Source organism: Neofelis nebulosa, chromosome 10 (assembly GCF_028018385.1).
Source record: "Neofelis nebulosa isolate mNeoNeb1 chromosome 10, mNeoNeb1.pri, whole genome shotgun sequence".
Classification (NCBI taxonomy): Eukaryota; Metazoa; Chordata; class Mammalia; order Carnivora; family Felidae; genus Neofelis; species Neofelis nebulosa.
This window is the reverse complement of record NC_080791.1, coordinates 98,964,918-98,979,508: the sequence shown is the minus strand read 5'-3', so window position 1 is coordinate 98,979,508 and position 14,591 is coordinate 98,964,918. Positions and strand designations below refer to the sequence as shown.

The 14,591-nt window shown below is 39.2% G+C and overlaps 1 protein-coding gene and 1 non-coding gene across 5 annotated transcripts in view; both read left to right on the top strand.

Annotated features, from left to right (window-relative positions):
- The window catches only part of CKAP5 (cytoskeleton associated protein 5), a 114,604-nt gene that overhangs the window by 78,666 nt on the left and 21,347 nt on the right, over window positions 1-14,591 (top strand). For 3 of the 4 annotated variants that reach the window (XM_058688835.1, XM_058688837.1, XM_058688836.1), the window contains exons 24-34: window positions 70-198; window positions 4,583-4,777; window positions 5,156-5,291; window positions 6,591-6,679; window positions 9,388-9,513; window positions 10,761-10,910; window positions 11,189-11,392; window positions 11,603-11,738; window positions 12,181-12,374; window positions 13,539-13,711; window positions 13,948-13,971. In XM_058688835.1, coding sequence (XP_058544818.1) covers window positions 70-198; window positions 4,583-4,777; window positions 5,156-5,291; window positions 6,591-6,679; window positions 9,388-9,513; window positions 10,761-10,910; window positions 11,189-11,392; window positions 11,603-11,738; window positions 12,181-12,374; window positions 13,539-13,711; window positions 13,948-13,971 — 1,556 coding nt within the window. The remainder of the gene's footprint in view (window positions 1-69; window positions 199-4,582; window positions 4,778-5,155; window positions 5,292-6,590; window positions 6,680-9,387; window positions 9,514-10,760; window positions 10,911-11,188; window positions 11,393-11,602; window positions 11,739-12,180; window positions 12,375-13,538; window positions 13,712-13,947; window positions 13,972-14,591) is intronic. The other variant, XM_058688838.1, reaches the window with a different exon arrangement.
- Window positions 11,865-11,976, top strand: LOC131488978 (small nucleolar RNA SNORD67). The gene has a single exon (XR_009250354.1). It is a non-coding gene; the product is annotated as a small nucleolar RNA SNORD67 (small nucleolar RNA).

Below are 14,591 nucleotides of genomic sequence, written 5' to 3'. Positions count from 1 at the left end.
CAACCTTTTTCACTCCCTATCTCCAAACCATGACTGATACTATCTTTACTAATTTTCTCCTCCCTTCAGAACAATGTTCGGGCGGCTGCCCTAGCGACTGTGAATGCTTGGGCAGAACAGACAGGCATGAAGGAATGGCTGGAGGGAGAAGATCTTTCTGAAGAACTCAAAAAGGAAAATCCTTTCTTGAGGCAAGAGGTAAGTACTACATATACAATGTGTTTACTCATGTCTTTTACCTTCTTAGGTGTGGACCTGCCTAATAAATATGCGTGTAGAGGTAGAATTGAGTTTCATTATGAAACAGTTAATAAAATGAAACCAAATTCCTGGAGCTTTTATACTCATGTACCTCTTTTTTTCCCCCCTTTCATATACTTTAAAAAAAATTTTTTTTTTTTTAAATTTATTTATTTTTGAGAGAGAGAGGAGACACAGATTCCAAAGCAAGCTCCAGGCTCCGAGCTGTCAGCACAGAGCCTGATGCGGGGCTTGAACTCACGTATTGCAAGATCATGACCTGAGCCAGAAGTCAGATGCTTAACTGACAGCTACCCAGGCACACCTCATATACTTTTTTTAACAATAAAAATTATTTTTTGAGAGAGGGGACACAGTGAGTAAGGGGTTGAGAGAGAGAGAAGAGGGGTTTACCAGAACTTGTGTTTTACCCAAAGTGGGGCTCAAACTCACCTCATGTGGGACTCAAACTCACAAACTGTAAGATCATGACCTGAGCCAAAGTCAGGTGCTTAACGACTGAGCCACCCAGGCACCCTAAAAATAGAATTTTTTAAAGGACTAGCCTTTTTGTGAAATTTTCTCTTTTCTTGAACTCTGAAGTTCAAGGTTCAAGAGGTTTTAATCAGAACATAAAAATAGAATTCAACATTCAAAAATCCATCAGTACCAACAGGCCAAAGAAGAAAAATCATATAATTGTATCAGTTGACACAAAAAAAGGATTTGAGAAAATCCAGCATCTATTCATGACAAAAACTCTGAGCAAGTTAGTAATAGAAGAGAACTACGTCTTCTTGCTAAAGCGCATCTACAAAAAACTTATATAGGTAATGTCATACTTAGTGGTGAAAGACTGAATGATTTCCTCCTACGATTAGAAATGATATGTTTTCACTACTGTTAATCAGCATAGTCTGGCAAGTTCTGGGCACTGCAGCGATGCAAGAAAAAGAAATGGAAGACGGGGCGCCTGGGTGGCTCAGTCGGTTGAGCATACACTCTTGATTTTGGCTCAGGTCATGTTTCCAGGGTCATGGGATCGAGCCCTGCTTTGGGCTTCACCCTGAACACTGAGTATGGAGCCTATTTGAGGTCCTCTCTCTTTCCCCCTCTTCCTCTCTATCTCTGCCCCTCTCTCCCCCCTCTCTCCCCAAAAAAGGAAAAAATTAAAAAAAAAAAAAAAGATGAAAGGTTGGAAAAAAAATAAGTGAAACTATCCTTAATTGCAGATAACATGACTGTCTACATAGAAAATCCTAAGGAATCTACAAGTAAACTCCTAGAGCTAATAAATGAGTTCAGTAAGACTGCAGGATACAAAATTAACACACAAAAATCAATAACATTTCTTTATAATACAGTGTATATACAGAAACTGAAATGAAAGACAGGACCATTTACAATCACTCCAAAGAAAATGAAATCCTTACATGTACACTTAGCAAAACAACTACAGAGTGAGTGTGTATACTGAAAATTACAGAATACTGTTGAAAGAATTCATCTATTTAGGAAGACCCAAATAGATGGAAAGACATGCCATGTTCATAGATGGGAAGACTCAATGTAGCAGGGATGTCACTCCTCCCCAAATTGATCTATAGGTTTAATGTAATTCCCACCAAACTTGCAGCAAGTTTTTTTATAGAGACAGGTTTATCCTAAAATTTATATTCTAGCTAAAACAATCTTGACAAAGAAGAAAAACATGGAAATAATCACTCTACCATATATTAAGACTTACGTATTGTTAACATAATCAAGAAACTGGTATGGGTGGTCGGGGGAGGAGAGGACAGACACAGGTCAATAGAACTGAAGAGGAAACCAAGAAATAGACCCACACAAATCTGATCAACTAATTTTTGACTAAGTTGCCAAAGTAATTTAGTGCAGGAAGGCTGGCCTTTTCAACAAGTGATTCTAGAGCCTTTGACATCTATAGATAGAACAATAAACCTCAACCTAAACCTTTCATTTAACACAAAAATTAACTCAAAATGGATCATGGACTTAAATGTAGAACATAAAACTGTAGAACTTTTAAAGATAACATCAGTGAAAACCTTCAGAATACAGAAATTCTTCAGGCAAAGAATTCTTAGACTTGACACCAAAACCACAATCCCATCAAAGGGAGAACTTGGTAAGTTGGACCTCATTAAAAATTAAGAACTTTTACTGTGCAAAAGACCATGTGAAGATGATGAAAGTCAGCTACAGAGCAGGCGACAATATTTATAAACTTTACATCCAATAAAGGACCATTACTTAGAATATGTATGTAAAGAATTCTCAAAACAGTAAAAAAAAAAAAAAAAAATCTAATTAGAAAATGAGCAAGGGGGGCCTGGGTGGCTCAGTCGGTTGAGCATCCAACTTGATCTCAGCTCAGGTCATGAATTCGAGCCCCACGTTGGGCTTCACGATGGGCATGAAGCCTACTTAAAAAAAAGAAGAAGAAAACAGAAAATGGGCAAAAGATGGGGCATCTGGCTTGTTCAGTCAGAGAGCATGCAACTCTTGATCTCAGGGTCATGAGTTCAAGCCCATATTGGATGTAGAGCCTACTTTTAAAAAAAAAAGGAAAGGAAATGTGCAAAAGACATGAACAGATGTTTTACAGAAGAGGATATGCAGCTGGCAAATAAGCCCATGAAAGTTGTTCAGTAGTATTAGCAATAAGGGAAATGCAAATTAAAACTACAGTGACACATCCCTATGCAACTATCAGAATTACTAAAATAAAGAAAGTAATAATACCAGATGCTGGCAAGGATGTAGAGAAATTTGAACATTCTGTTAGAGGAAATGTAAAATGGTACAGCCACTCTGGGAAAAGAGTTTAGCTTTTTATAAAACTAAATATGTAGTTACTATATGACCCAGTGATTTTGATCTTATACATTTATTCTGTAAAAATGAAAATTTATGGGGGTGCCTGAGTGGCACAGTTGGTTAAGCTCCCAACTCTTTGATCTCAGCTCAAGTTATGATATCTCGGTTGGAGTGTTCGAGCCCCACATTGAGCTCTTTGTGGATAGTGTGGAGGCTGCTTGAGATTCTTTCTCCCTCTCTCTCTTTGCCTCTCCCCCACTTGTGCTCTCTCTCAAAATAAATAAAAAATATATTCTTTTTTTTTTTTTTTTTTCAACGTTTTTTTTTTTTTTTATTTATTTTTGGGACAGAGAGAGGCAGAGCATGAACGGGGGAGGGGCAGAGAGAGAGGGAGACACAGAATCGGAAACAGGCTCCAGGCTCCGAGCCATCAGCCCAGAGCCTGACGCGGGGCTCGAACTCACGGACCGCGAGATCGTGACCTGGCTGAAGTCGGACGCTTAACCGACTGCGCCACCCAGGCGCCCCAATAAAAAATATATTCTTAAAAAAATAAAATCTTGACTGTGGTGGCAGATGTACTAACGTGTGATAAAAGTGTACAGAACTAAATGTACACACAGTCACAAATGAGAATAGTAAAGCTGGGGATGTCTGAACAAGATCAGTGGATTGTATCAGTGTCAGTATCCTGCTAGTTATACTATAATATAATTTTGTATACAGCTACTGTTAGTGGAAACTGAGCAAAATGTGCATGGGATCTCTGTATTAACTTCTTATAACTCCATGTAACTATAATCATTTCAATAAAAACTTCAGTTAAAAAATAAATACAGGGGCGCCTGGGTGGCTCAGTTGATTAAGCGTCCAATTCTTGGTTTTGGCTCAGGTCATTCTCTCATAGCTCATAGGTTTGAGCCCCATGTCGGGCTCTTGCATTGCCAGTGCAGAGCCTGCTTGGGATTCTATCTCCCTTTCTCTCTGCCCCTCTCCCGCTTATGTGCACTCTCTCTCTCTCAAAATAAATTTTAAAAAAATTAATAAAGACTTAAAAAATACATGCAGATATGAATTATTTTAAAGGAATAGAGAGAAACTGTTGATGTAAGGCTGAAATAGAAGTTGTAGTAGAATTTGTCTTCTTCTGATCAAATCAGTGTTCTGCGTCTTCTCTACTGAATAATTCTTAGAAATTTTAAAGAAGTGAAGTGAAAGTTTTTCATCTTTAAAATGCATTAAGAACTATTAAAGCTTTATAATTTAATGCCCAAGTATGGTCCAGGGAACCATGTTTTTATCTGTAGGAAGATTATCTTCTTTGTGTCTATTATTTAAGTATAGTAAATTTCTTGAACAATAAAAATTACTGATTTTATTTTGGAAAGTTGTAGTGTAAGAACTCATTCAGTGTTTCGTACTGATGGAATCATTAAGCCTAAGATCGTAAGTGATACTTTCCCACTTGAAGTGTGTCACTGGTCTTTGTTTCCTTTGGCAGCTTCTGGGCTGGTTGGCTGAGAAACTGCCGAGTCTTCGTTCCACCCCCACAGACCTCATCCTTTGTGTTCCTCATCTCTACTCCTGCCTGGAGGACCGTAATGGAGATGTGCGGAAGAAGGCCCAAGATGCCTTGCCATTCTTCATGATGCACTTGGGATATGAGAAAATGGCCAAGGCCACTGGGAAACTAAAGGTACTGCTTCCTGTTGTTGCTGCTGTTAAAAGCCATTAGAAAAATATTGAACATGAATTGATATCGGCGGGAGATCATATTACCTCCTAAGAGTTTCACTTGAAATCCCAAGGCAGCAAAAATGTAATAATTTAACAGTGTGTAGAACTCAAAGAACCTTACTCTGCAGAAAATTGTGACCTTCTAGAATGGTAGCTAATTTAGTGTGACTTCATAATGTGTGTTATTTCTCTTGCACTGTGTGTCGCCTCCCTTATTTCATTGGTATTTCAAAAGTAGGAGCTCAAGGATGTGTTTGACTGCAGCTCTGTTAGTAAGCATAGTATGAGTGTATCATGTCTGTGACCTCTCACCTCTCCTGTTACATTGTCTCCCTAGCCAACTTCTAAAGATCAGGTACTGGCCATGCTAGAGAAAGCCAAAGCTAACATGCCAGCCAAGCCTGCTGCATCTGCTAAAGCAGCTTCCAAACCGATGGGAGGGTCAGCTCCAGCCAAATTCCAGCCAGCTTCAGGTAATGGTATTTTGAGAGGGTTAAGCCCAGGGGAACTCAAAAAAGAAATCAAGCTTTCATTTTTTACCATTTTCCCTAACAGCTTAGATCGTAGGCCTGCCCTCCCGCCCGCCCTCTTTACCCTCCTACCACAAACACTTGAGAAGTTTTATGCTATGAACTATGCTGAAGGTATGAAGATGATTAATTTGGTTTCCAAGTCCAAAAAAGGGGTTTGGAATAATGTATTGAAATACTCCAGAAAGCAAGTGCTCCATCTTATTTTTAAGGTTTCTATACTGTTTTCTGCTATTGGATATTATAGTTAGAGGGGGAACTGGGACCATCTAGTTTAATCCCCTTTATTAACAGATGAAGAAACCCAGAAGATCAAGTGACTGGTACAGGGACGACCAGTCAGTGCCTGAATTCACCAGCATAGAATTCCTCTTTCTCATTCCCAAATGGGTCCTCCTTCCACTGCACTGCCCATTTGTTGATCCATTCTAACATTTACTAATCATGTAGAGAAAATTCTTGGTTTCTTCACCCTGATGTTAAAATTCCATTGTGTATAAATAAAACTCTACTCTTTAACCCCTCTACTATTTTATTATTAAATAAAATAATATTATTCTGTTTAGGGGGGGTAGAAACTGTTGATACTACAGAGTTAGAAATCTTACATGTGTAAAACTGTTGGTATCAAAGTATGTATTCAATTACACCATTTGTTGGAATCTTGCTATATGATAAATACCGAGTATCAAAGATGACAGGCCCTGTCCTTAAGGATGTATCAATCTAGGGAAAAGGTTTCTTAACTGCTATTTAGAAAATAGTTTTAAAACTTCAGCTTAGGGGTGCCTGGGTGGCTCAGTCGGTTAAGCATCCGACTTCGGCTCAGGTTATGATCTCACAGTTCGTGGGTTCAAGCCCCCCATCAGGCTCTGTGACGACAGCTTAGAGCCTGGAGCCTGCTTCAAATTCTGTGTTTCCCCCTCTCTCTGTTCCTCCCCCACTCATGCTGTGTGTCTCTCTCTCCTTCACAAATAAATAAAAACATTAATTTAAAAAATTTAAAAAACTTCAGCTTAAATGTTGGCAAAGCAGATGTAGATTTATTGAGTTAATTTCATAGGGTTATGCTTAAAAAGAAGTCAGGCTGAAAAAAGATTAGGAAAAAAAAATCTAACTGAAAATGCTTGCTAAATTGACACATTTAAAACTGCAGGCCTTCTCGTCATTATATATTTAACCTGCTCAGAACAAAGTGATACTAGAGTTTATATTTATAGTAGATCCCTTTTTTTCTCAAAGCACCTGTTGAAGATTCTGTTTCCAGCACTGTAGAACCCAAGCCTGATCCAAAAAAGGCCAAAGCTCTAGGAGTTTCCTCTAAAGCAAAGGTATGTTAACTCTGCATACTTAGATGTAGAATTGCTTTTAAGTGTGTTTTATGCACAATGTCATTCTATTAGGAAAGATCATATTATGCATGAAAAACATTACCACTCTTGATCTTATCAAATTATAAAGTTAATTATTTATGCCTGTTTCTGTGGCTTGTTTTAAATAAGGCCCCAAAACAGAGACATCCTGCTCTCAAGAGGTGCTGTCATGGGTTTTGTCATGCAGACCTTTGGGGAAGATTTGCAGTAGTGAAGAAAGAAGTCTTATGTAGCTCTGGCAGAATCACTTAGGCTGAGTCTGATTTAAGAAAAGGAAGGTAGTGATCAGCTTCCTTCAAACTTGGCACAGTTAAGTCATTGTGCTAGAAGGTATCCTAATTAGTCTACAAGGAAATACCGTCTGTCCCTGCACCAGTGGGACTTATTTTGATGAATCACCAGTCCCTTTAGCATCCATTCAGAGTTGGACATTTAAAGAAATATATTTTCAGGGGCACATGGGTGGCTCAGTCGGTTAGGCGTCTGACTCGGCTCAGGTCATGATCTCACAATTCATCATTTTGAGCCCCACGTCGGGCTCTGTGCTGACAGTATGGAACCTGAAGCCTGCTTTGAGATCTGTCTCTCTCTCTTTCTCTCTCTCTCTCTCTCTTTCCCTGCCCCTTCTCTACTAGCACTCTGTCTCCTCTTTCTCAAACATAAATAAACATAAAAAAAAAAATTAAAAAGATAGGGGCACCTGGTGGCTCAGTCGGTTGGGTGGCCAACTTCGGCTCAGGTCATGATCTCATGGTCTGTGAGTTCAAGCCCCGCATCGGTCTCTGTGCTGACAGCTCAGAGTATGGAGCCTGCTTCAGATTCTGTATCTCCCTCTCTCTCTCTCTGTCCCTCTCCCACTCATGCTCAGTCTCTCTCGCTCTCAAAAATAAACAAACAGAGGGGCGCCTGGGTGGCGCAGTCGGTTAAGCGTCCGACTTCAGCCAGGTCACGATCTCGCGGTCCGTGAGTTCGAGCCCCGCGTCAGGCTCTGGGCTGATGGCTCGGAGCCTGGAGCCTGTTTCCGATTCTGTGTCTCCCTCTCTCTCTGCCCCTCCCCCGTTCATGCTCTGTCTCTCTCTGTCCCAAAAATAAATTAAAAATGTTGAAAAAAAAAAATTAAAAAAAAAAAAAATAAACAGAAAATTAAAAATAAACAAATATGTTCGAATGCTTAACTTTAAATATTTCGGGGAGGGGGCAGAGGGCAGAAATCTCCTGGGAATCTTTTTATTTCATTAAGTTTTTGAATCACAGCAAATTGTCATCAGTTTCTATACCAAGATTCAGAACCTATCACTGTATTCAGAGTATTGATTAAAACTTATATAAGAAAATTGCAGAACTGTACGGTTGGTAGTAAATATAATAGCAAATATACATAGAGAAAACCATCTAATCAATTACATGTAACTAATGAAAAAAATGCCAGACTAAGAACCGTTTTATTACCTAGTGCATTTATTATTATATGTCAGATACAATGGGCACTCTGGCTATTCATCTGAATATTACAGTTATTTTTCCATATGCAGGTCCTTTAACTCAATGAGTTAAATAGGTAATTATCTTCTAAGCTGTCCAATGAAGCTGTTCTTTTCCTGTCCTCCCCCACTGTCCTCATCCCAAATTTAACAAGTGCTTATTTTAGTATTTCGGTCACATGTGCTTTGAAGTATTTTTGACTCTGTTCTTAATGCTATACCGCCCCCCCCCCCCACCACAAGTCTTTTGCAGTTTACAGTTTCACATAAATGATCTCATACTTGTTTTGACTGAATGACTTCAGTGTTTGAACTAGAAAGAAATTCTGGCCTACTAGAAATACTGGACTCTTCCTACATTTTTGTTAATAATGGTTCCTGTTTTAAAATTAAATATACATAGTGAGGTTCACTATTTTCTTTTCCATCTGATACAAAAATTCAAACTCTTGGATTATTTTTCAAAACCACTTTAATAACTTAAAATGTTTCTAGCAAGTTTCCCTAGAATCAAGTTCAGAGACTCTCAGGTATAGCTATATGATAGAGATATATTTACTTTTATCTTTTTAAGTTTATTTATCTATTTTGAGGGAGAGGGAGAGAGCGTTGGGTGGGGGGGAGGAGCAGAGAGAGAGAATCCCAGGCAGCTTCTGTACTGTCAGTGCAGAGCTCAGTGCAGGGTTAGAACTCACAAACCATGAGATCATGACCTGAGCCGAAGTCCAGGACGCTTAACCGACTGAGCCACCCAGGTGCCCCTAGAGATATATTTTATATTCAGAGAAACAGAAAAGCTTTCTCAACTAAATGATGTGAAGTGTGTGAATGTCATTCAAAATGTCATTAATATGGAAGTCATTAATATGGAAAACCATAAATGGTGTTGAAGATTTCAAGAAAGAACTGTCCAATAAACAAAGGCTGTGACCCAAACCAATGACAGGTAATAGAGTTTGTCCAGCTATGTTGCGTGCCAGTCTAAGGACTAACCAACAGTTACCTGAGAATGCTATTAGAAACATTTCTGAAAAACCTGTACAAAAACATAACGTGCACAATTCTGTGACTTACCTGTTTCTGTCATGGAGAATACAATGTGGAGAGTGTATGGTTTTTATAGTGCGCTCTTACTGGGCAGCACCATCACATTCCTAACCAGTATTCCCTGAACCTTGGCTGTAGAGTGCACAAGGAAAGAAAGTGCCCAGCAAAACCAGCTTAAAGGAAGATGAAGACAAATCTGGTCCTATCTTCATTGTTGTTCCAAATGGAAAGGAGCAAAGAATGAAAGATGAAAAAGGATTAAAGGTAAGAAAGGGATAAGAATCGTCAGTAGGTTTTTTGCTTTTTTGTTTTGCTTTGTAATCAAGAATAGCTTTGCTGTCTGGAATTCATTTCATTGTGAACTATGTAACAATGAACTAAATCTTTTGCTTATAAATCATGGCTTATTTCTCTAAGACGGCTCTATGGGAGCATTAGTTCCTACCAAAGGAACTATGGAATGGAGCTACTGCCTATTCTTCCTCCAAATGGAAAGAAATAAAAGTTGTTTTAATTTTTATAATTGAAGAATGGGAAGTATTCATTGATTTTTGTCAACTACACACAGGTAATAGGCCACTCGTTTAATCCTTCTTGTGCCTGATATCATAAAAGCCAGATTTGGTGACTGTATCTGCTTAGTTCGGTCATTTCTCTTTTGATTTATTTTAGTATTAGGCAGTTAAATTTTTTTTGTTACAATATATACATGTTGTTGTTTTTTCTTAATTCAAACAATATGAAATGTGCAGAGAGTAGTGTGAGAAGCATGTCACCCCTTCTAGTCCTCCTCCATAGGAAGGACATTATTACCAGTGCTCTTGTGTGTTACTCCAGAAGTGTCAGTATTTCATGCAATACGATCATATATGTATAAATATATGGCCTGCCTTTTATGCACAGGGGAACATGCCATATTCTTTGTTCTGTGTTTTATTCTTTTCTTTTAATGATGTTTGAAATATCTTAAAGGCTATTCATATCTGCGTGTTTATATGCATTCATTCTTTTTATTGGTACATCATATGTATGTACCTTTCTTTATCCCCAACCTACAATGTAAACATTTAAGTTGCTTCTAGTCTTTCAGTGTTATAAACTACACTGTCATAAGCATCTTTGAATGTAGGCATTTGTGCACATGTGTGAATATATCTATTAAACTCCTCCTAGAATGGTGTGTATTTTTTAAATTTTGATAGCTATTTCAAATTTTCCCCTTATTGAAATTGTACCAACAGTGTCTACCATGTTATACAATAATAGAGCATTGGTCTTTGTAGTGAGAACTGCTGAATGTTATTCTATTCCTAGATTTTAAGAGTTAAGCTTCCAGAAGTATGACAGCTCAAGAATACATTTGTGCTCATATTTAATTACAAATTAATCTTGTTGAATTTTAAAATATCTTATTTAATTGATTTCTGCAGCTGCTTTTAAATGGAGTTCTTCTCTGCCTCATTTCAGTTGAACATCTTACAGTCCCTTTTCACTGTTTTTTTTTTTTTCAGGTGCTGAAGTGGAATTTTACTACTCCGCGGGATGAATACATTGAGCAACTAAAGACTCAGATGTCTAGCTGCGTGGCTAAGTGGCTACAAGATGAGATGTTTCACTCAGACTTTCAGCATCATAACAAAGCCCTTGCTGTCATGGTTGATGTAGGTTTGCAAGAGATAAATATGATTATCTCAGACCCGTGAAAATACTGAGCCTTGTGAATACCTAGTAATTCACATGACTTGAGAGGGAACTAGAATACAACATGTTCTCTGTTTTTAGAGCTGTTTTATTGTTTGATAGAATAAATGTCTATAATTTTAGGTCCTAAATAGCTCAAAAAGCTATTATTTTCTTCTTGGACTCTAGTAAAATTTATAAAGGACTTACCTAATAGAACTTACATTTTTATACAGTCTTATTTGTCTTTTGTTTTAAGCACTTGGAGAGTGAAAAAGAGGGTGTCATCGGTTGCCTGGATCTCATCTTAAAGTGGCTTACCCTGCGGTTTTTTGACACCAATACAAGCGTCCTAATGAAAGCCCTAGAATATTTAAAATTGCTCTTCACACTGCTAAGTGAGGAGGAATATCATCTGACTGAGAACGAAGCATCTTCCTTCATCCCTTATCTCATCCTCAAGGTAATGCGTTTTTCTCACTCTGGAAGACTGCCCAAGTTCCCGGCTGACCTCAGTTCCTGTCCTTTATGCCCTCGCCCTTTTTCATTTATTCTGTGAAGATACCTTCTACCACTTACTCCTGTGCCCCTATTCTTCCAAAAGGTAGTGACTCATGGGAGGACCCTTTGCTACTCAGGAAATGCCTCAGTCGTTATTTTCCTTGTTGACTAGGTTGGAGAACCAAAGGATGTCATTCGTAAAGATGTCCGTGCCATCCTGAACCGGATGTGCCTTGTCTACCCAGCCAGCAAGATGTTCCCCTTCATCATGGAAGGAACCAAATCCAAAAACTCTAAGCAAAGAGCAGGTGAAGCAACAATTTAAATAGAAGCGTGAGTCTATGCAGCAGTGACCTCTAAAAGAAAGAGTTTGTAGATGAACAAGGACAATTCTTCAGTGTTTGAGTGATTGATTCCAATCTTCTGATTTGGACTGTGAGAATGATGAGTTGCACACTGGTGGCGCCACAGTGTCCGGTGACACGGGCACCACTCAGTTACCACCCTGGTGACAAAATCAAGTGCACAGGGGCCATCTGACTCACAGGCATCCCTTTCTTCCAGGAGCACTTGCTGTAACATCATTATTGTGTGTTTTATCAGAAGGCAATAAACAAGGAAAAATTCTAGGTAGAACCAGTATAAGATTTTAGTCTTTTATGTATGCCAAGGAAATTTTATCTAGCGAAGATAAGTCTCTATGCCAAATGTGTGTTGGGTCTCATCAGTCTAATCTTCCTCCCCCATCAGAGTGCCTGGAAGAACTGGGGTGTCTGGTCGAGTCCTATGGCATGAATGTTTGCCAGCCAACCCCAGGGAAAGCCTTAAAGGAGATAGCAATTCACATCGGAGACCGTGACAACGCTGTGCGCAATGCTGCCCTCAATACCATCGTCACCGTGTACAATGTACACGGGGATCAGGTGTTCAAACTGATTGGAACTGTGAGTGATTTTTGTGGACATTTTTAACATGTTGTGAATTGCAGAATCACTTAGGTGTTCAGCTTTCATGCCATCTCAACTCTAGCTAAGTTGTTACCACTTTTTATTAAACTAAACCCATCAATGTGTCTTAGAGTCCAGATAAACCCTTGAGGGTGTCTCTGACTGTTACAGGACATTTATATGTGCCTTACAGGAAATCAGATTTTCTTTTCTGAGCCTTCTACTCATACAGTTTGCTTTAGAAAATGAAAGCTTTTTTTTTTTTTTTTTTTTTTTTTTTAAGAGAGGGAGAGCAGGAGCAGTGGAGGAACAGAGAGAGGGAGAGGAGAGAATCCCCAGCGGGCTCCACTCTGTCAGCACAGAACCCGATGTGGGGCTCAATCTCACGGAACATGAGATCATGACTTGAACCAAAATTAAGAGTCGGACACTTAACTGACTGAGCCACCCAGGCACCCCGAGAGCTAGTTTTGAATCAGGAAATCCAGAACTAGTCTGGGATTTATAGTCTGTCTAGAAATCTGCTCTGTAATTTTCAGTGCATTTACTTTGTAGTGAACAAGTACTCGTGTATGATGTAGAATCTGGTACCTCTCACATCAAAAGAGTCCCACAGCCATAAGCCACATTCTGCAGACATGTCAGGGGCTGTTTCAGATTCCTTACTGCCTTTGAGCCATTTGCTTGTGCTTGCACCTCAGTCCTTCATTCCAGTTACTTCCTAGTATTTACACTGTGTTTATGTATTTTTAGCTGTACTAATCTAATTAAATCCTCACTACAGGTCGGCAAAGGAGATAAAGCAGATGGGAATTTTATAGATGGTCACAGGTGAAGCTTCTTACTTGTAGTTCACATAGTGGTGACACAGCAAACATGAGGAAGCATCATTTAATCTTTGATTTTTTCATTTAGAGTTATTACTGGCCTTTCTTTTTGTATCCTTTCCTTCTTTCATGTATTCTCTTATGATAGCAGGTTTTAACAATAGTTGATTTAAAATGTAGCTAGTATTTTGAAAATGAATTTACCCTAACATAGCAGGTTCTGTTTGCTTCAATATGTGAATGGATATTGACTCTTTTGAGTCTTCCAATCAGGTTTTTAATTCTCCTCATATTGTAGTAGAGTATGTGGTAATAAATTGGCTTCTTCTTACAGCTTTCTGAAAAGGATATGAGCATGCTCGAGGAGAGGATTAAGCGGTCAGCAAAGAGACCTTCTGCTGCACCAATAAAACAGGTGGAAGAGAGACCTCAGCGCACACAGAGCATAAACTCCAATGCCAACATGCTGCGCAAGGGACCCGCTGAGGACATGTCCTCCAAACTCAAGTATGTAGATGGAGATAATTGTCTAAGAACGTCTCAGTGGACTTTGCCTTGTGTGCTAAGAGCTTATCCTGTAACATAATCTTGAGTTCTTGTAGCCATTATCATGCATGACAGAGTGTCTGGGTAAATGTCTTGTAGCCAAATGTTTAATCCTTCAGTCTTCATTGTCTTTGTCTTTGTCTCAAAACCACTTCTAAATAGTCTTGTGCCTTCTTTCACTGCTTTTCCGTGGACAGAATTATGTATCGCACTTATAGGATGTAAGTACTGCCTGCTAATTTCTCATTAGCAGGGCTCTTATATCTTTCTAACTTCTGACTTGGATTCATCCCCTCTGGAGGGCAATTGATTTAGAGTTTATAACTCTTAACAGGTTAGGGGTGTCCATAAGTATCCCATGTGTCAAGCCTTCCCCAGAAGTCCACTGGCTAGCAGAAGTGGCCACTCAATGTCATGTGGCTAAATTATTGGTTCACCTTCTTCCTTGTGTTATACTTGGTCATATTCAGGATTCTGTTCTTCAGATAAGGCTGAGTAAATTGCATGTAACGCAGAATTGGCTTAGGGACTCAAAATACTACCATCTAAGAAAGACAGCTCTATTTTGGGCTGTATCGTTCGTCTAATTTTAACCAATTTGAATTTGAAAACTTTAAATACCTATTGCTTAGATGTAATGCTGGCCCTGACCTATCAAGAGTGGATATCCCAGGGGCGCCTGGGTGGCTCGGTCGGTTAAGCGTCCGACTTCGGCTCAGGTCATGATCTCACGGTCCGTGGGTTCGAGCCCCGCGTCGGGCTCTGTGCTGACTGCTCAGAGCCTGGAGCCTGTTTCAGATTCTGTGTCTCCCTCTCTCTGTGACCCTCCCCCGTTCATGCT